Source organism: Aquarana catesbeiana, linkage group LG05, assembly GCF_042186555.1.
Source record: "Aquarana catesbeiana isolate 2022-GZ linkage group LG05, ASM4218655v1, whole genome shotgun sequence".
NCBI classification, from domain to species: domain Eukaryota; kingdom Metazoa; phylum Chordata; class Amphibia; order Anura; family Ranidae; genus Aquarana; species Aquarana catesbeiana.
In genome coordinates this window covers 175,580,915-175,602,954 of record NC_133328.1, presented here as the reverse complement: position 1 = coordinate 175,602,954, position 22,040 = coordinate 175,580,915, and the positions used below count along the sequence as shown (strand labels likewise).

The 22,040-nt window shown below is 49.7% G+C and overlaps 1 protein-coding gene across 1 annotated transcript in view; it reads right to left on the bottom strand.

Annotated features, from left to right (window-relative positions):
- Window positions 1-5,339: 5,339 nt before the first annotated feature.
- LOC141144573 (acyl-CoA dehydrogenase family member 11-like) overlaps window positions 5,340-22,040 on the bottom strand; it is a 386,002-nt gene continuing 369,301 nt past the window's right edge. The window contains exon 9 of the mRNA XM_073630370.1: window positions 5,340-6,742. Within this exon, the coding sequence (XP_073486471.1) occupies window positions 6,631-6,742 (112 nt within the window). The 3' untranslated portion in view covers window positions 5,340-6,630. The remainder of the gene's footprint in view (window positions 6,743-22,040) is intronic.

Sequence of the window (22,040 nt, the reverse complement as noted above, 5' to 3'; positions counted from 1 at the left end):
TGCAGTTACCCTGTCATATCGATCCTGTTACACCGGCATCACCCGCTATCTACACTGGAGGGTTCCCCTCCTATTCCCCGAGTTAGCGGTGCAAATTTCATCCAAATCCCGGCGGCGGACATGTCCCGCAAAAGCAGTAAGGACAACATGCAGGCCGTGGAACATGGAGGCCAAGATGGCGCCCGGACACAGCGCTCAGCCAAGGAGGCGGCCATAAGGATGTTCAGCGGTGCTATGGGGAAAGGTGGCATACATTAAACACCCTCCCAGCACATGGACACATCTGACATGGACTCCCCAGCAGAAACCCTGGATCAGGCATGGCCAGAGGATGAAGAACAGACCTCCTCCTGGGATGCAGTAAGTACTCTGGCCCCTAATATGGCTCCCAGGGCCCAGGCAGACCAGGACATTCAAACCCCTGAACCAACCCTAAGAGACATTTTTGCAGCAGTAACCTCCTGCAATACCTCTATTAACACACTAACTAATGAGATCAAAGGAGTGAAACTGGAATTAAATATGGTTAGACAGGATATGCAGAAGCTGCGTGATCGCACGGCTGCACTGGAGGACAGAGTGAGCAATGTGGAGGATGATGTTGCCCCCCTGCAGAAGGAACTCCACCATATGAAATCTATTATCACTGGCCATATAGAGCGCTTAAAAAACATGGAAAATAGACAGAGGCGCAACAATGTTCGTGCGGTAGGCATACCAGAGCGGGCTGAGGGCAAAAACCCTGTGGAATTTATTGAGAACTGGCTGAATAACACTTTTGGTAAAGACTCTTTTCCAAAACGTCTTTCAGGACAGCACCCAAGAGATCATGGATCCTCCTCCCACAGGAAACACCTCATCAATTAAGTCATTAATTGGAGTCCTCCACGTTGCCTCGTCAGTTTTTTGTTTCCTCCAGCTGGTGCGAGCCATGAACTCTCAGGATTTTCCCTGGGAGACACAGGTTCTCACCTGTTAGGTCTTTTTTGGCTAGGAGAGTGAGCCTCCCACTTGCCTCCCAGATGGACGGTCCCGTGGGCTCCCTCTCCCTCTTCCGTGCTCGGGGAGAGCCTGTACGTCTGGGGGTGCTGTTTCCAATTTTTGGCCAGACAGGCGACCGTCCTCCGTTCCCTGCTTTGCATTGGAGGAACGAATGTTGACGGCCGCCATGTTTCTGGTGGCAGAGGAGCGCCTCAGCCACATCCTGTAATGGGAAGAGGCAGCGATTCCGGGTCGGCGCGTGCGTCATTTCCGAACGCAAAGCGCAGAGGGAGAGGGCAGAGTCACCTGGTGCCTTATTTCTGGTTCCAGGACAGCGCAGCGGCGTTTTTGAATCTGGAACCGTTCGTTTCACTACGCATCCACAGACAGCTTTGGATAGCGATGCAGCGGATAAGGGGGCAAGCCAAGGCACCAGCAAGGCTAAGGTAAGGGACTGTGTCCTCTATTACCCTGGGCCGTTTTCTCCTGTGGGGGGGTTACTCACCCTTTCCCCCCCTCCTCCATCCTGGGAATGTATGTTGTAGTGGCTAGGTTTAGTATATCTGCCCTGAACAGGGGATTAAGTGGTGGTGGTGGTGGCTTGCTGGGCACATGGAAGTGAGATGTTATCTTCCTTAGTGCACCTGGGTGTCTTATTTGTGCTGTATTGCAGCCTTTTAAGCGTGGTTCCATGTCTCTTTTCTGTTTGTCCAGGCCAAAGGTTCTGCCCAACCAGTCAAGAAAAGGTGCCCTGTCTGCAAAGAGAAATTAAGCGATGTTTGGACCAAAGCGCTTTGTGCAGAGTGCATTACAAATTTGGTCAGAGGAGACTCCATCCGTATGTGGCGATTTGGTTACAACAATAAAGGATGAGCTCCGGGCCACCTTTCAAGCTTTTAGGTCAAACCTAAGAGAGGAACCAGGTCCCTCTAGGGATTCTTCGGTTCCGCAGCCATCTTCAGAACCCCAGGGCGGCTCTCAAATAATTTTGGGGGGGTCCAATATCCCAGGACGCTTCCCAAGGGTCCGTTTCCCTCGCTCCAGATGCTACAGATTCTGAGGAGGAGGAAAATGAATCAGATGCCGCTTCTAAATACAAAATGTCGCTAGAAGAGGTGGGAGGACTCCTGAAAGTAATCCATGCCACTTTGGGGATAGAAGAGGAAAAGAAGGAACTCTCCCTGTATGACCGCATGTATGCTGTTTTAGGAGATTCATAAGGCCGTTCTTTTCCAGTCCATTCGGTTATCACTGATATGATTAAAAAAGAGTGGCTGGAACTTGAGAAAAAGTCTTTCTTTTCCCGGGCTCACAAGAAAAGATTTCCATTTGAGGAAAATCCGGATTCTATATGGAACAAGGTTCCAAAATTGGACTCTGCCTTTTCTCAGGTCTCTAAGTCTACGGACCTCGCCTTTGAGAACATGGGCACTCTGAAGGAGCCCATGGATAAAAGGATGGACCTGCTTCTTAAAAGAACCTGGCAATCAGTGATGAACAATCTGAAACCGGCAATGGCAACAACCTGTGTTGCAAGGAACTTAGATCACTGGGTTAACCAGTTGAAGGCCCATGTCATAGCAGATTCCTCAAAACAGGAGATTCTAGACTCCTTTTCAACCCTGTCTGCAGCAATATCATATATTGCGGATGCGTCTGCGGAATCTATCCGCATGTCAGCGAGGTCAGCAGCTTTAACTAATTCTGCCAGAAGGGCCTTATGGCTGAAGACGTGGCCAAGGGATGCTGCATCTAAAAATAGACTGTGTGGTATTCCTTTTGCAGGTGATCTGCTATTCGGTTCAGAGCTAGAGTCCATTCTTGACCGTACGGCAGATAAGAAAAAGTCGTTTCCGGTTAAGAAAAAACAGGTGCAAACCCGTTAGCATTTTTTTCGGCCCCAAAAAGGTCAGCAGGAAGGAAAAACGCAGGGCAAGAAGAAGTCATGGTCTTCTCAGAAGCCCAAAGGTAGGGGTGGAGTGCTCTTCAATCCTCCTGCGACCTCCGGAAAACCACAATGACTCCCTCAAGGTCGGGGGAAGACTCCAGGAGTTTCTTCCTCAGTGGAGAGCCATTTCTTCAAATCAGTTCATTGTAAATATGCTCTTACAGGGGTATGTGATAGAATTCACGGAAGAACCTCCAAAAAGATTCTTGGTGACAAATGTCCCAAGGGATGCAGTCAAGGCTTTCGCCATGAAGTCCCTAATTCAGGAACTGAAATTTCCGTATCAACTCTTTGGAACAAAAAAAAATAATTTTTCTTGCAGAGGAAAAACAGAAAAAGTTGGTACAAGTGGTGTCACTGCTACAGTCCAATCAATTTCTGTCCATCAGGAAGGTCATGTCAGCATTGGGAGCCCTGACCTCTTCCATACTGGCCGTCCAGTGGGCAAAGCTCCATTTCAGACCTCTGCAAAATTTCCTGTTGAAAACCTGGGATATTCATAGGGTCTGTTATGGTCCTTCCCAACCCAGGTGAGGTTGACAACCGATGCCAGTTCCTGGGGTTGGGGGGCTCATATGAACGGTCGTGGGCCCAGGGCTCGTGGGCCACAAAAGATGCACTGAGGTCCTCAAATTGGAGGGAACTAAAAGCTATACAGATAGCCTTACTGACCTTTGCGAAAGAAGTCCAGGGACAGCATACTCAGATCCTGTCAGACAATGCCACGGCGGTGGCCTACATAAACAGACAGGGGGGAACCAGAAGCAAAGTTCTGCAAATCCTAGCAAAAGGCATTCTAAGTTGGGCAGAGCTCCATACTCTATCCTTATCCGCGGTCCATTTAAAAGGGACCCTAAACAGAGTAGCGGACTTCCTAAGCAGGAACCAGGTATTGGAAGCGGAGTGGCAATTGAATCCAGAAGTCTTCCATTTGATAGTACAGAAATGGGGGCGCCCAAGAGTGGATCTCTTTGCGACCCAGGAAAACTCGCAAGTGTCTCGTTTCTTCTCCCTGAACAAGAACGAGGCATCAGTGGGAGTGGATGCTTTGGCAAACAATTGGAAATTACACCTCTGTTATCCATACCCCCCATTTCAGCTTTCAGCGGGTCATAGCAAAAATCAGGAAGGAGGATACAACAGTAATCCTCATTACTCCCTTCTAGCCCAAAAGGCCTTGGTTTTCATCCCTTCTGCAGATGCAACTAAAACCGTTCTGGCACCTTCCGTTAAGGAAAGACCTTCTGTTACAAGGTCCTCTGCTTCACCAGGAAGTAGCAAAACTAAAACTCACGGCCTAGCTACTGAGGAACAGCTCTTGAAGAGAAAAGGTTTCTCGGATAGATTGGTGGCTACCCTCCTATCCAGTAGAAACAAGGTTACAAGAGCAATATATTCCAAAGTTTGGAAAGTCTTCAACTCCTGGTGCACAGCATCTGACAGATCACCAAAACAAACTTCTTCTGTTCTTGAGTTGCTGCAAGAAGGAGCGGACAAGGGCCTATCGGTCAGCACCCTCAAGGTTCAAGTTGCTGCGCTGGGGGTATTTCTGGAAAAATCCATTTCATCAGAACCCTTAGTAATTAGATTCTTCAAAGCTCTCACCTGGTCTAGACCAGTGGTGATCAAAAGCTGTCCAGCATGGGACTTATCAGTGGTTCTTCAGGCCCTGACCAAGGAACCTTTTGAACCCATTAATTTAGCCTCCCTGAAATTAGTTACTTTGAAAACAGTTTTTTTAGTGGCGGTTACAACAGCTCGAAGAGTCAGTGAGCTGCAAGCCTTATCAATCAGGGAGCCTTTCTTTTCCATTTTTTCAGACCGAATTCTTCTGAAGACGGATCCTATTTTTTTACCGAAGGTCGCTTCGGTCCAGAATCGAACTCAGGAGATAATACTTCCTACCTTTTGTTCTAATCCATCGGGTAAGAAGGAAGAAGAATTCCATACCCTGGATGTTAAAAGAGCAGTCTTGAGTTACTTGGAAAAGACTAAAGACTATAGATGTTCAGATGCTCTATTTGTTTTATTTTCCGGTAATAAAAAAGGAAGACAAGCTTCTAGAGGAACCATTGCCAGATGGTTGAGAATGGCTATCTCAGAAGCCTATTCCCTTACAGGTTAAGAGAGTCCAGTGAATGTCCGGGTTCATTCTACAAGAGCTTCGGCGGTGAGTTGGGCAGAAAAAGCTGGCGCCATCCCCGAACAAATCTGTAAGGCAGCTACTTGGACAAGTCTGACAACCTTTGCCCGTCATTATAGGTTAGACCTCATGACGGCTGGGGACCAGGCTTTTGGAAGAAAAGTCTTATGCCCTGTACACACGGTCGGATTTTCCGATGGACAATGTCCGATCGGAGCGTGTTGTCGGAAATTCCGACCGTGTGTGGGCTCCGTCGGACATTTTCCATCGGATTTTCCGATACACAAAGTTGGACAGCAGGAGATAAAATTTTCCGACAACAAAATCCGATCGCGTCAATTCCGACCGTGTGTGGCCTGTTCCGACGCACAAAGTGCCACGCATGCTCAGAAGAAATTCAGACACGGGACAGCTCGTTCTGGTAAACTTAGCGTTCGTAATGGATAAAGCACTTTCGTCACACTGCAATGTTCAAAATGGTTTAATACAGCGCACTCTCTTCTTCTTTATAATGTGACAAGAATTAAGTCGTTTTGATGCTCATATTCACACACACTTCTCACAAACTTTTTTCGTTACTATTTATCGGGATTCCCTCAATATATTTTGATTTCTCACATCTGACAACATATTTTTTTTTTTAGGTTTTTTTACTTTAATGTAGAATCTTTTTTTGTGTTTCTCTTTTTATTTTATTTTTTTTGGTGATTTGGATTTGTATTCCCGAAAATGTTTGTGTGTTTTTGGTGACAAGTTCCCACAACACCACTAATATGTTGTTCTATTTAATCTGTAGGAGATTGTTTGGTGTTGTTGTCCCTTGTTAATTTCACATTGTACTTTAGAAATGTACCTGAATCGTCACCAACAAACTGTCCTTTTTGGATGAAAACACACACAGGAGAGTAGAATTTCCCGAAAAATATTTTATTAAGGGCTCACAACTAAACAATGAGGGAGGCAACGCTGAAGAAACTGCAGAAGTGGGTGAAGCCTTGGACCCCCAGGGCAGACATCAATTATTTAAAAGCAAAATTGGTGGCCTGAGGAGTCCTTATCTAAGGGAGGGCAGTCTGGTCCAGAAGTCCCAGAGATCCGGAAAGCAGCAGATGACATGTGTGTCCCCAGGCTGTGGTCATACGAGAGACTGCATCTTCTGTCAGACCAGACTGAACCCAGGGCAATCACTCTTTGGTCTTCCTTCCACGCTTCCTTACAGGCTTTGGCTGTGGTGGTGGAGTGGTGGCAGCAGGAGGAGGAGGAGGAGGAGGATCGTCCCCACTCTCCCCCTTACGTAGGACTTTATAAATCAGGTCCTCAGAAATCTTGCGTTGGCCCTCCTGCATGCCCTGCAATTTTGTGGCAGCCATGCAGGCAAAGGCCTCTTCAGGACTGGGGAAGGCTCGGAGGGACGCCGAAGCCTACTGGATCAGCCTGTATGCTGAATCCTGCACGGGACTCGGAGTAGCCTTCCTGGCCCTTTTGTATGGCAGGCGGAGGGGAGGAACCTGAGACTCAGTCAGGCTGCGACTGGTCCCAGGCTTCTCTTGGCTGACACTTAGCCCCGCCTCCTCCTGGCTGCCACTAATCCCCGCCTCCTCCTGGCTGCCACTAATCCCCGCCTCCTCCTGACTGCCACGTTCCACAGCCTCCTCCTGGCTGAGGTCTTCCTGTGTATGAAAAAGGGACATAGTTTTAGTTTTTTTTTCATCAATCACACACAATTTTCACCTCCTGACTGCTGCAAATTGAATGTTAACAAATATAACAGACTATCCTTCTGAGCCCAGCAGTTTTCATTTTTGTCCCAATTTTGGGTGCCCACTACTGTCTATTGATATGTAAAACACTTTTTTCAATCAGCAATTAGTGATCAATAATAACATCTAATAAACATCATTTATTGATTGACCAGAAATCTGTAGAAGAATGCTATACCTGACTCCAGCTGGGCTCCTCCACTTCTTCCTGGCTGGAAGGCCCAGGTTGGACATCGGAAGCCTCAACTGGGGTGGAAGGAAGCGTGGAAGGAAGAGTAGAGAGGGATTCCCTGACTTTAGTGTGGTCTGACAGAAATCGCAGTCTCTCATAGTACCACAGCCTGGGGACATAAACGTCATCTGCTGCAGCTCCGGATCTCTGGGAATCTGTGACCTTCTTGCGCTCCCTAAGATAAGTGCTCCTCAGGCCACCAATTTTAGCTTTTAAATAAGGGATGGTTGCTGTGGGAACCACTGGCTTCACCAACTCCAGCAGTTTCTCCAGCGCTGCCTGCCTCTTCTGTTTGTGATTATAGTGGGGGTGTCTCACCTGCCACAGACAGGGCAGCTCCCTGTACTTGTCTATGAACAGGGGCAGGAAATTGTGGTCGTTGAACCCATCCATTTTCTATGCAAGACACAACACAAGACAAAGCCTAATGTCAGGCCAAACTCCCCTAATCTTGTTACAATATAGGCTTCAATTTCGAAGCAGTATAGGGCCAAGTTTAGATCCTACCTTCGTTAGCACGATCGGCGTCTCTGATGCTTCTTACTCCGCTCACAGATCGTACGTAAGACGCGCGCGTTACGATTTATACACACTGCGCATGCGTATAACTCCGCCCGCCCCTGACGTTCTTTCTATTCTATTCCCCGCCCCTTTTCGTTCGGCGCAGTGGAGGAAGAGCACATGGCGGAGAGACAGCAGGATCCTGAGAATTGGAGCAACGAGGAGGAGGAGGAAAGGCCGGAGCCTGAAACGTCCAGATCCAGAAGGAGATTAAAGGACTCAAATATGTCCTTTGGGGAGATGTTGGAAATGGTGGACATCCTGAAGAGGGCCGACTATGATGGAAAGTATGGGCCTTACCCCAACCCCAATGTCCGAAAGGCCAAGATCATGGCGAAAGTGGTCAGGAGTCTGCACCGGAGATTCGGGGTACGACGATCGAAAGATCAGCTCAGGAAGCGGTGGTCGGACCTGAAATTACGAGAACATGAGCAGTACAGAAAGATCCGGAGAGTGCTGCAAAAAAGTAAGTAGTTGTGCTGTGTTCCTATTTTTTTTGTGTTTATTACGTTCGAGTAAAGCCCGGAAATGCAGCATGCAATGCGTTAAGTGCAGGGCATGCACGACAGTGGTAGCAGTGTGGGGAAGGGATGGTCTAAAATGGAGCCGAGGGGGAGGGACAGGAAGGGAGGGGTTATATAAAAAGGTTAACCTGTGGGGAGGGGTTAACAGAAAACTGGTGGAAAGTTCTGGGAAGCATGGCTGAAGTGGAGCGTCTCATGGCCCAACTGCGTGCGGAGGCGGCGGTGAGAGGAACGGCTTGGCTACAAGACGCGATCGGTGCGGCCATGGAGCAGGCAGGACAGCAGCCGAGTATGGGTGAGAGGAGCAGCGGCAGGGCGCGGAGATCGAGGCCGCCTGAGCGTTTCTCTCCAGAACGCTCTAGGGCGGCACAAAGGATGGCGGGGAGGAACAGGGAAGAGGTGCGGGGATGTCCACCGGCCAAGAGGAAGACAGCGAGCGGAGGTGACTTCACGGCCTCGGCGGCACCAAGCGGGGAGAGAGCGGGTACGCAGGTCAGGCCTAGCGGAGGAAGACGAGCGGGGAGCGCGAGCCCCGCCCCCAGGATGACGGCGGAGGTTCTCAACACTATTGCGGCCAGGAAGGCTGCAGCTGTCCCCAGGCTTTCTAATTCTGCGGCAGGGGCCAATCAATATGCGGTGAGAGGAAGAAGCGGGCAGCAAGCAGGAGGAGCGGAGGCCTTCAGGGCTGCGGTATCCAACACCGGCCCTGCAAAGGCTGTCCTAAAGTCGGCGGGAGGTTACGCAGCCAGGAGGAAGGAAAGGATGGAGATGGCGGCGGCAGCCAAGGCCACCAGGCCAGGCGGGCTTTCGGAGATGGAAGACGGAGAGACAGTCCCAAGGGAGCTGGAGGAGACGTCCGGATCGGATGAGGAGGCGCCCCCCTTTTCCAGGAGCACGGACGAGAATGAGGTCGGAAGGTCGGCTGACGGGGTACCACCTGTGCAGCCCGGTAAGTCCCAGCAATTGGGGTTGGAAAGAAAGCCCGGAGCAAAGCAATAAAAATAATAAGCAAAGGGCGGGCATGACAGAGTTAACAGTGGAACATAGTTTGAGGGATGTTTATGTTAGAACAATTGGGATTGGTAGGTTATTAGGAAGGGGTGGAGCAAAAATTAACTGAGCAGGGGGCAAGGTCCCTTCCCAGCTCAGTTGGTCTGGAGGAGAGAGCTTGCAGCATGGCCGCTGTGAATCCCTGTTGCAAGATTGAAGGCCGGGACGGCGTCCAGAGGACCTGGATGGCTTGAGAGCAGTCTGGCTGCGGCGCTGGGTGACAGTGCCTCAGCGGCCATTTCAGCGATGGGTGAGTAGGTGCGAGCGCGGCGATCCAGGCCGCCTGGCTCGTTTCTCCCCGGATCCCCCTCTACCCCTCCCTCCCAGGGTGCAGAGTCAGAAGCTCGGTGCGGGTCGGCCGGTCTCTGGGCCGCCCGCGAAGTGCGCGGTGGCGCAGAAAGGGGGGGTTCGCTCCCAGCCAGATCCCTCTATCCCCCTCCCTCCCAGAGAGCAGAGACAGCAGGTTCGGGCAGGGAGGCCGGTTTCTGGGCCTCCCGTGAAGCGCGCGGCGGCGCATGAGGTGGGGAGAAGGGGGGGCAGAGGCCGTCAGTCCGTGGAGCATCCAGGAGTAGCGCCAGCAGTTCCATGGCGGATGCTGGGCCTAGCGAAGATGGAGCAGGGAGACAGGCCCTGGGCATTTCCACAGCAGGGGCGGGGCTTCAGCAAGGGAGGATGGCGGTAACGGCACCCAGGCACCCTAAATCTGGGGCTGGGGGGCACGTAAGAGGGGAGGGAGAGAGGACAGAAGCGGGCAGTGGCCTGGTGCGGCACTGCGGAATAGATGTTATTGGGCCCATAAAAAAGCGACCCACAAATCAGTGGGTGAATCCGGCGCTCGGGGGAGGAGCTGGTAGGACCACGGATCCCCGGCATCCAGGGAGGTGTCTGCTGGAGGGCTGTCGGCCACCGAAGCGGAGAGAGGTGAAGACCGGTCGGAGGGAGAGCTGTCGCAGTCGGACGACGATGGGCAGCAGGGACGTCATGCTGCGGTGGAGACGGGACTTTCGGCTGGTGGGACCCTTCCCAGGCATCTCGGTAAGTCCATGTTTATTCCTTCACGTGTGGTTGGTAATCTTGTAGGGGAGGGGGGCGAGATTAACAGTGGGGGTCAGGGAGCAGCGGGGCAGTCAGATGCGACTGTGCCTCCCACTCCGGCCGCGTGGGCGGTTGGCCGCGCTACGGTGGAATCGGGGTTGCAGGAAGCCTGAGCAGGTTTGAAGGATTTAGTAAAAACATTTCGAGCCGGAACCAATTGGGATTCAGTTTCCTGCGGCGGTGGGTGGATCCTGGGGTCGGGGGGGCAAGGGTCGGGGGGTCAACGGGCTCGGGGACTCCCCCCGGGCCTGCTACGGAACAAGCGGCGCCCGCGACAGAGGTCGCTGGGGTGGCAGTGCAGGGCCTAAACCGCCAGGGGTGGGGAACAGGGGAAGGGGCGAAAAAACAGGATTTGGTGAGACTGGCAGATGCAGCAAAATGTGAGGTTTAGGTGTGTTTTGAGGGGCCCCTCGGAGCGCACCTTAAACCTGAAGTTCGAGAAAAAATTAGGAAAGGGGAATACGTGGAGATTTTTGCGCCCCTAGCGCTGGTAAAATGTAACTTAGATAGGGTTAAGCAAGAGGATAACAAGAAGGAGGACAAGGAGAAAAGGAGGTATAGGCTTATCCCCAGGACTTATGCGAATTGGCTGCAGGCCTTTGCAATAATGGCAAGTGTTATTGGGGAAAAGAACCCAGAGCACTGCTCGTCATTGTTTGGCTATTTGGACGCTATAGGTGTGGCATTCAGAGTTATAGGGGATCAGCTTGGCTGCGGTATGACGAGCAGTTTAGGCAGCGGAGGGCTATACGCCCGTCCTTGAAGTGGGATCATAAGGACATCAGCTTATGGATGCGCCTTATGCCCTTGGCTAGGCCGACGGCTCTTTTTTTCAAGGGGTGGCGGATTAATGAGGGTTCCTGTAGATTTGGGGGGTCGTGCAAGTACAAGCATGAAGGCTCAGGTTGTGGAGGGGGACACACGGTGTCCCGGTGTTTTTAAACAAGGAAAGGGCCGTACCGGCGACCCTGGGGGAAAAAGGGGAGAACGCCGGTGAAAGTGGCAACGATGCAACCTTTCCCAGATAGATACCCAGACAGGGAGGCAGCGTGGTTACTTGGTCGGAGGATTTGCGGAGGGTTGTAGAATCCCTTCACGTTTAATGGATACTCCCCCGCTGTCATGCAATTTGCGGTCAGCCTTACAACATGCTGACATGGTTTAGGAGAAACTGGGGAAGGAAATTTTGTTAGGCCGCATGAGTGGGAATGTTCCTTCTTTGCCAATATCGGATCTGGTAGGGTCACCACTAGGCGTTGTGCCGAAGCCAGAGCCTAAAAAGTTTAGGCTTATTCATAATTTTTCCTACCCTAAAGGGGATTTGGGGAATGATGCCATCGACTCAGAGGTCTGCGTGGTCTCATATACGTCGTTTGATGCAGCGGTAGTTTGGGTGTATGGGCGGGGGGCACTTAGAGCGATAGCTGACATAGCGTCGGCTTTTCGTTTGCTACCGGTTCACCCGAAGAGTTTTTGTTTGTGGTTGGCAGTAGGAACACTACGTAGATTGCTGTCTACCTATGGGGTGTTCTATATCCTGCGCGTTGTTTGAACAGTTTAGTTCCTTCCTGGAGAAGGTGGTGAGTGACGTCGCGGGAATAAATTCAATCATTCACTATTTTGACGATTTTCTTTGCGTGAGCCCTCCCAAGTCAGAAGTTTGTGCGGTCCGGTTGGCTACGCTGGAACATGTGGCAGATACGTTTGGTATTCCATTGGCCCCAGAGAAGACTGAAGGTCCACGGACGGTGTTGAGTTTCTTAGGCATCGTGTTAGACTCAGAGAACATGGAGTGCAGGCTGCCGGAAGATAAGCTGACGGCTTTGCAAGCAGAGATTCAGGGAATCATGGGATTTCGCAAAGTACGGCTGCGCACCCTGCAATCCTTATTAGGTAAGTTAAATTTGGCGTGTCGCATTTTGCCCAGGGTATTTTACAGGCGGCTGTCTGCAAGTACGGCAGGGGTTACGTCCCCCAAGCACTAGGTGCGCTTGGTGAAGGCTCATAGGGAAGACCTGTAGGTACGGCACACATTCCTGGCTAATTTTAATGACAGTGCGTTGTGGATGTCAGGGCCAGTTAGCAATTTCGATCGGGAGCTGTACACAGATGCGGCGGTTTCTGCGTTTTTTTGGAGCCTTCTTCCAAGGTAAGTGGAGTGCAGGGCATTGGCCTCAGTCGTGGAAGGAGGCAGGTTTAGCAAAGAACATGTTACTGTTTGAACGGTTCCCTGTGGTATTAGCAGTGGAGTTGTGGGGGGAATCTTTCAGGAATTTGAAAGTTAGATTTCACGGGGACAACTTGGGGGTGGTACAGGTAATTAACAAGGTTTCAGCGGCATCACTGCCGGTGGTAAGGTTGCTCAGACACCTTGTATTGCGCTGTCTGCAGCTGAACGTGTGCATCTATGCTGTGCACCTCTCTGGAATGAAAAATGTCATTGCTGATGCACTATCTCGCTTTCAGTGGGGACAGATTGCGGGAGTTGGTACCAGGGGCGGAGCAGAACGGGGTCCCTTGTCCCGAGTGGCTGTGGAGGATTGCCTTGGAAGAGTAGCAGGATGGATCAGACAGTCAGTGAGCGAGGAGACGTGGTCAGCTTACAACAGAGTATGGCAGGACTGGGTATCAATGCTGCAACAGGTGGCGGAAGGCCATGAGGAACAAGATTTCTGGTTGTTGGTTTTGGGTATTTTGTTTCCAGGAATCTGGAGGATGGGGTGTCGTTGTCTGGGTTGGAAAAGAAGTTGGCAGGTCTGGTGTTTTGGTTTAAACTTCAAGGTTTATCTAAATTTACTAAGGATTTTTGGGTTGGGCAGTCATTGAAGGGTTACTGGCGTTCTAAGCTGGGGTGGGACGCTAGGCGCCCGGTTTCGTTCAAGCTATTAGGTAGGACAGTGGCGCAGTTAGACATTACTTGTTCGTCAGGTTATGAGGTAGTTTTGTTTAAGGCGGCATTCGCCTGGGCGTTTTTCGGGGCGTTTCGAATTAGTGAATTAGTCAGCCCCTCTAAAAAAGAAAAATGGGGGATTGGGTGATGGATGTCAGTTTTGGGGAGGACAGATTGTCCATATTGGTTAAAAAATCTAAAACGGATCAGCGGGGCAAGGGAGTAACGGTGCGGGTTTTTTCACTGCCAGTTTCTCTCTTGTGCCCAGTACAATTGGTGCAGGAGGTTTCTTGCCATACGCCCGGGGGGGAGGGGTGGTCCCCCCTTTTGGTACATCAGGATGGGTGGCGTTATCGCGTTTTTCAATTCATTGCAATTTTCAATAAATGTTTGGGGGCACTGGGTTTGGGGGATCAAAAGTTTTTATCCCATTCCTTTAGGATAGGGGTGGCTACAAGTACATTGAAAAGATTATATGTGCTGGGGTGTCTAACTGATTTATTGGGGGGTTTGTTTTTTGTTTTTTCTTTTCTTTCAGGTCAAACGCAGGGCCTGGTCTGGACAGTGGGCCACCCCTATGTATGTTGGGGGGCAATGAGAGGTGATGCAAGAAGGGGTGGGAGACAGTTGGGGTTTTTCAAGACAGAAAGCCTGTCTCCGGTGGTTGGGGGGCCTGGTATGCTATGGGGTAGAACGGTGTCGGAGGTGCGTAAATTTACACGTATGGATAGGCCTCCTGATGGGTTGTTGTTACACGTTGGCGGCAATGATCTGGGGCTCAGGTCAATGTTAGATTTGGTGTGAGACATCATATTTGATTTTTGGCAATTTAGGATGGCTTTTCCACACATGTTGATTGTGTGGTCGGACATCGTGGCGCGTACTACGTGGAGGTTGGCGAGGTCGGTGGACAAGGTTAACGGGGCTCGTAAGAAGGTTAACAAGGAAGTCAGTGGTTTTGTGGTCAGGAATGGTGGGTTGGCTACCAGGCACATGGAGTTAGAGGTGGATACATGGCGTTACTTGCGGAGAGATGGGGTACACCTGAACGATGTGGGCTTTGGGAATACAGGATGGGATACAGCGAACATTGAGGGTTTGGCAGGGCACACAAGGGTAAGGCTTTACCCTGGTGTGTGCTGTGGCGTGATGTTGGTCTTTGCGGGTGAAGGATTAAACCCCAGTTATGGTAAAGTTTGGGACCCATCGGTAGTATGAGGCCCGTTTGTGGTATTCCAGCTAACGGAGGTTTTAGCTGGAATTGGTTATTGGGTGCACTGCGGTCTATTGGTTTGTTGTCTCCGAGCTAGCATGTCAGCTGGAGGCCTATTTTAGTTAAGGTACCGCAGTGCCTGATTGGATCGAGTTTAAGATTGGTGGGTTTTTCCCTGCAAAGACCAACGGGAGTATTTAACTGATATGTCAGGTGTTTTTTATACAGTTACGTTAAGTTGATATTGAAATTAATTTTATTGGTTATTATTAATAAAGATAATTGGCTGCTACGGCCAATATTTTACTCCAGATGGGTGTGGTCTCAATTATTTGGGGTAAATAGGGATGGGGGTACGTAGCAGGTTTAAAGGGTGTGATATTAAAGGTAAACTAGATACATCTGGTATACAATAGTCAAGAAAGCCCGGAGCAAAGCAATAAAAATAATAAGCAAAGGGCGGGCATGACAGAGTTAACAGTGGAACATAGTTTGAGGGATGTTTATGTTAGAACAATTGGGATTGGTAGGTTATTAGGAAGGGGTGGAGCAAAAATTAACTGAGCAGGGGGCAAGGTCCCTTCCCAGCTCAGTTGGTCTGGAGGAGAGAGCTTCCCACCCTCCCTCCCTAAAGTTGGTAAGTATGGTCTATATGGATTTTGTTGGTACAATTTCAAATGTTGGAATGTCGTGGCAGTGGCGTGATGTTGGTCTTTGCGGGTGAAGGATTAAACCCCAGTTATGGTAAAGTTTGGGACCCATCGGTAGTATGAGGCCCGTTTGTGGTATTCCAGCTAACGGAGGTTTTAGCTGGAATTGGTTATTGGGTGCACTGCGGTCTATTGGTTTGTTGTCTCCGAGCTAGCATGTCAGCTGGAGGCCTATTTTAGTTAAGGTACCGCAGTGCCTGATTGGATCGAGTTTAAGATTGGTGGGTTTTCCCTGCAAAGACCAACGGGAGTATTTAACTGATATGTCAGGTGTTTTTTATACAGTTACGTTAAGTTGATATTGAAATTAATTTTATTGGTTATTATTAATAAAGATAATTGGCTGCTACGGCCAATATTTTACTCCAGATGGGTGTGGTCTCAATTATTTGGGGTAAATAGGGATGGGGGTACGTAGCAGGTTTAAAGGGTGTGATATTAAAGGTAAACTAGATACATCTGGTATACAATAGTCAGGGGGGAACAGGGTAAGACAGGAATTAAGTAGGCCTGAGGACAGTGTAAGGGGGGTTGTCTCAGCGGTGGGGGGCTCTGGTTTACTGGGTTTTTTGGAAGGCATTAAGGAATTGGTGCAGAGATTTGAGGCAGGAGAGCGTGCTGCGGGGGGCCCGGCAGCTGCATGGGTCCCACCAGCGGGGGGCGGCGGACATGTTGCAGGGGTGGGGGCGCCTACAGTAGCGGCTGCGGTGGCGGTACCCGTCCTGGAGACCTCGGTTAGTGATGTTCCGCAGGGGAAGGAAAAAGCTGCAGAGACAGTAGAGAGGCAGGATATAACCAGGCTGGCGGATGCGGCACGGTGCGAGGTTTATGTGTGCTACGAAGGACCTTTGGGAGCGCACTTGAAACAGGAGGTACGGGAGAAGTTGTGGAAAGGTGAGTATGTGGAAATATTTTCACTACTACCATTGGAGAAGTTTAATTTGGACAGAGTTAAACCAGACAGCTCCAAGAAGGAGGATGAAGAGAAGAGGAGATATCGGCTGATCCCTAGGACATTTACCAATTGGTTGCAAGCGTTTGCAATTCTGGCTAGTGTGATAGGGGAAAGGCACCCGGAGCAATGTTCGGCATTGTTCTGCTATCAGGATGCGATAGGAGAAGCTTATAGAGTGTATGGCGGCACGGGTTGGCTGAGATACGACGAGCAGTTCAGACAGCGGTACGTCCAGAGCTGCGTTGGGACCACAAGGACATTAGCCTGTGGATGCGTTTGATGACGACGACGAGGGCCCCGAACCAGTTTTTTCAGGGGGGAGCCGGTGGACCTTCAGCCCCGGGACATTCGGCCGGAAACAAAAAAGGGTTTTGTTGGCAGTACAACACCGGAGCCTGTAAGTTTGGTGCGTCATGTAAGTACAAGCACGAGTGCTCCGGCTGTGGAGGGACGCATCCTGGATCTAGATGCTACAAGCAGGGAAAAGGCAGAACCGGTGACGTTGGGAACAAGAGGGAGGACTCCGGTGAAAGTGGAAAGGATGCGGTCGTTTCTCGGTAAGTATCCTGACAGACAAGCTGCAAGGTTACTGGAGGAGGGTTTCTCGGTGGGTTTTAGGATACCCTGCGAGTTGAAGGTTGTTCCCCAGGTGCCCAAAAATTTACGATCCGCATTGCAACATCCGGAAGTGGTTTCCGCGAAGCTGGCAAAGGAAGTTGCAATGGGGAGAATGGGTGGTCCTTTTCAGGCGGCACCATTGGCAGATTTGGTGGTGTCACCGCTAGGCGTTGTGCCCAAAAAGGAGCACAACAAATTCAGGCTCATTCACCACTTATCCTTCCCGAAAGGGGGATCGGTGAATGATGCCATTGACCAGGAGGCGTGCTCAGTGACTTATACGTCATTTGATGCCGCCGTGGGGTGGGTGCGCCGTTACGGTAAAGGAGCTTTGATGGCCAAGGCGGATGTCGAATCAGCTTTTCGGCTGCTGCCAGTACACCCGGAGAGTTTTAGGTTCCTGGGGTGCCACTGGAAAGGGGAGTTTTACGTGGACAAATGCCTACCGATGGGCTGCTCGATATCGTGTGCGATGTTTGAGCAATTCAGCTCTTTTTTGGAATGGGTAGTGAGGGACGTGTCCGGAGTGAATTCTATAATTCACTACCTGGATGATTTCTTATGCATAGGTCCGGCTTCTTCTAGAATCTGCGCGGTGTTATTGGCGACATTACAGCATGTCGCTGACAGATTCGGCATTCCGTTGGCTGCTGGAAAGACGGAGGGACCTTGCACGGTCATCACGTTCCTAGGCATTGTACTGGATTCAGAGGCCATGGAATGCAGGTTGCCGGAAGACAAATTGGGAGATTTGAAAAAAGAGATTGCAGGGCTAATAGGTTTGAGGAAGGTACAACTGAGAACGCTTCAATCGGTTTTGGGCAAGCTGAATTTTGCTTGCCGCATACTGCCGATGGGTAGAGTGTTCAGCCGCCGGCTGGCGGCTAGCACGAGTGGTATACAATCACCAAGGCATTTTGTGCGTTTAGTCAAATCGCACAGGGAGGATTTACAGGTATGGCATACCTTTTTGGAATCCTTCAATGGAAGGGCGATGTGGATGTCAGGACCGGTCAGTAATTTCGACCTGGAACTCTTCACGGATGCGGCAGGGTCTACAGGTTTTGGGGCGTTTTTTCAAGGTCGGTGGAGTGCAGGTCCTTGGCCTCAGTCGTGGATAGATGAGGGTTTCGTACAAAACTTGGTTTTACTGGAACTGTTTCCAGTAGTGTTGGCGGTGGAACTGTGGGGCGCATCTTTCAGGGATCTGAAGGTGCGTTTTCACGGGGACAATTTAGGGGTGGTGCAAGTGATAAACAGGGTGACAGCATCGTCCCCGCCAGTGATCAAGTTGTTGCAGCATTTAGTATTAAGATGTTTGCAATTGAACGTCTATATTCATGCAGTTCACTTACCAGGGGTGGAGAATGTGGTAGCTGATGCGTTATCTCGCTTCCAGTGGGACAGGTTCCGACAGTTGGCGCCGGAAGCGGAGCAACAGGGGGTGCCTTGTCCCGAGTGGATGTGGGAAATACCTTTGGTGTCATCGCGGGATGGATTCAGCAGTCGGTAAGTGGGGCCACGTGGGCGGCGTACTCCAAGGTATGGAAGGAGTGGATGGGTTTTGTACAAGGAATTGGCGAGGAGCCGTCCGGGAGGTCTTTGCACTTGTTGTTGCTATACTACGTGGCAAGGAAAATGGAGGAGGGTGCGTCGGTAGCTGTTTTGAATACGCAATTAGCGGGGTTGGCTTTTCTTTTTAAGCTACAGGGTCAGCAGGATGTCACGAAAGATTTTTGGGTGCGCCAAGCGCTAAAGGGGTATAGGAAGCGGGGAATCAAGCGTGATTCCAGAAGGCCGGTGACTTTTGAGGTCTTAGGTAGTATTATAGAAAAGTTGGGGGAGGTATGCTCTTCCGAGTATGAAATCACATTGTTCAAGGTGGCGTTTGTACTGGCATTTTTTGGAGCATTCAGGATAAGCGAGCTGGTTAGCCCGGCAAAAACAGTTCCAGGAGGATTGGGATGGCAGGAAGTTCAGCTGGAGCGGGCAGGTTTAACGTTGGTTATAAACAGGTCAAAAACGGATCAAGCAGGGAGAGGCAGGGTAGTGAGAGTTTACCCCATTCAGGGATCCTGCCTGTGCCCGGTGGGCACGGTCGAGAAATTCTTGCAAGTTCGCCCAGCGTTACAAGGCCCCTTTTTAATGCACTTGGATGGGAGTTTTTTATCTAGGTTTCAGTTCATAACAGTTTTTAGGAGATGCCTGCGGAGTGTGGGTTTACGGGACAAGGATTTCGCGTCTCACTCCTTTCGGATAGGAGCGGCTACTGAAGCAGTCAGGAATGGGCTAGGTGTAGAGGAGGTGAAACGAATTGGAAGGTGGGAATCGAAGAGGTTCCAGTCCTACGTAAGACCACATCTAGTGGTGGGGTCGGGGGTATGCTAGGGGAGTAGTACAGTGATTGTTTAGTTAACACCGGTTCGTCTTTGAGGAGAGTTTTGAGGGAAGTTTTCTTGTTTTCTTCTAATTACAGGATCATCGCCTGGCATGGTCTGGATTATGGGCCATTCATATGTGTGTTGGGGGGCTAGAAGGGGGGATGCTCGTTGGGAGGGCAGACAGTTAGGTTTTGACAAAAGGGAGGTTTATATTAAGTGGTTGGGGATACCGGGAATGTTGTGGGGTAGATTGCTTCCTGAAGTACAGAAGTATGCCCTGAGGGAAGGACCACCTGACGTGCTAGTTTTACACGTTGGCGGTAATGACCTAGGTATCAGATCCATGGTAGACATCACGTGGGATATTAAGGGTGATTTGTGGCACTTGATAGAATTATTCCCCAAGACTATTTTTATATGGTCAGATATGGTGGCTAGGACATCTTGGAGAATGGCCAGGTCGGTGGAAGGTGTAAATCGGGCCAGAAAAAAGATTAATAGGGAGGTGAGCAAATTCATGGTACGCAATGGAGCCTTAGCTATTAGACATCCTGAATTAGAATTCGAAACGTGGAGGTATCTGAGACCTGATGGGGTCCACCTTAATGATGTGGGGATAGACTTGTGGAATTTAGGATTACAGGAGGGAATACAGCGAGCTATTCGGGTGTGGAGGGGCATCCAAGAGTAAGGTGTTACTCGTGGGATGCGGTGGCGGGCGTTGGTCTGTGCAAGAGAAGGAAGATGGATAAGTAAGTGGGGGATCTAACGTTGGTATGGATCCGGAGGTTTTTTGGTTCCCGGTTAACGGAGGTTAGCCGGGAAGTGTTAATGGGGCACTGCGGGAATTGTTAGTCTCTGAGCCAGCTTGTCGGCTTGAGGCCTAGTTGAGATATTTTGAGAAGTACCGCAGTGCTACATGGGTGATGACCATCAAATGAGTTTAAGTGATAGCGCAGACCAACGCTCTTTAGTTCAAAGTTCTTTCATGGAATAACAGATGTTTTCTTGTTTATTGTTTGATAACAGACTTTTATAAGAGATTTATAATATATATTGTTTAAATAAAGTAGGCTGCTACGGCCTTTTACCCCAAGGTTCGGTGTGGTCTGTTTTATTGGGAGTAGAGAAGTAAGAGGGGTGTTGATAAGGGTGGACAACATCTGTTATCCAACAGTCAAGTAAAGCCCGGAAATGCAGCATGCAATGCGTTAAGTGCAGGGCGTGCATGACAGTGGTAGCAGTGTGGGGAAGGGATGGTCTAAAATGGAGCCGAGGGGGAGGGACAGGAAGGGAGGGGTTATATAAAAAGGTTAACCTGTGGGGAGGGGTTAACAGAAAACTGGTGGAAAGTTCCCGCCCACCCCCCCCTTTTTTGTTTGGCTAGGTTAATGGTAGGTTTGGGGAAGTTCGTTTGTTTTGTTTTTGTTTTTTTTTTTTTTTGTGTGTTTTTTCACAGGTGCTGAAGGATGAATCGTCGTGGCAGTGGCGGGCGTTGGTCTGTGCAAGAGAAGGAAGATGGATAAGTAAGTGGGGGATCTAACGTTGGTATGGATCCGGAGGTTTTTTGGTTCCCGGTTAACGGAGGTTAGCCGGGAAGTGTTAATGGGGCACTGCGGGAATTGTTAGTCTCTGAGCCAGCTTGTCGGCTTGAGGCCTAGTTGAGATATTTTGAGAAGTACCGCAGTGCTACATGGGTGATGACCATCAAATGAGTTTAAGTGATAGCGCAGACCAACGCTCTTTAGTTCAAAGTTCTTTCATGGAATAACAGATGTTTTCTTGTTTATTGTTTGATAACAGAGTTTTATAAGAGATTTATAATATATATTGTTTAAATAAAGTAGGCTGCTACGGCCTTTTACCCCAAGGTTCGGTGTGGTCTGTTTTATTGGGAGTAGAGAAGTAAGAGGGGTGTTGATAAGGGTGGACAACATCTGTTATCCAACAGTCATGCTGCTCCATGTGCTTTTAGGAACTGTTGTACAGTTTAAAATGGCAACTTTCATGTTCATGGGCACATTATTCGTTCGGATCACACATTTTTTTTGCGGACTAGAAAATACCATTGTTTAGGCCATATGCATTTGGCCACCATTTTGAGGCCCTATACTTGTCTTCAAAGAATTGGGATGTGTAGATGGCTTTGTTACTAGAATGAAATGCAAACTAGATTCTGTGTAAGGAGAGGACACTGAGCAGCTGTTTTCACATCTGGACACTGGAGCACTAGTGTGGGACCCCAGAACACCATTTTTATTAGGGGGGCCACACAGGTGCTCCAGTGTATACTATGGGGGGGCTACATCTGTGAAGCTTGTACTAAACAGGTAAAGTATTGCAGCTTGACAAAGGGCACTAAAAAAGCTACATCTTGGAACTCTGCTAAAATATATCATTGTACCCCACTTCCAAGCAATGTTTCATCTTTATATAGTTCTGCCATCAAATATCTGTGTGCTAATTATACCATTTTTGTTTTACATAGGGGAGACAAGACTCGGAGGACACCCCTCATCCCAGGAGACCAGAGCCCCCCCCCCTCTGGAAGAAGGTGAAATCCCCCCAACACAAGATGAGCAGGAGGATGAAGACGTGGTGGAAGTAGTCACCACAACAGGTGAGTGTCTGCGACCACAGGCTCAGATAAGAGATGGATGGCGGCATATTTTTTACACCTAATTTATTTTGGGGTTCCTCTCTTTTTAGGTGATCGTGAGGTTGTGGATGAAGATCCTTTCACATCAGAAAGTGCCCAGATTGTGATCGGGGAGATCATGGGGTGTAATTTACAATTGGAAAACATCAAGCAAAACATCAATGATGTTATTCCAAAATATAAAAACATCATTGATGTTTTGGGGCGAGTTTAAAGCCCCTCCAAATCACTTTCTTCTTTTGTCTGCTACAATGTGCGAAATGTTTTTGTGATTTTTCCCAAAGCCAAATTTGGAGGATGCACACAGTGTGTCAACATGT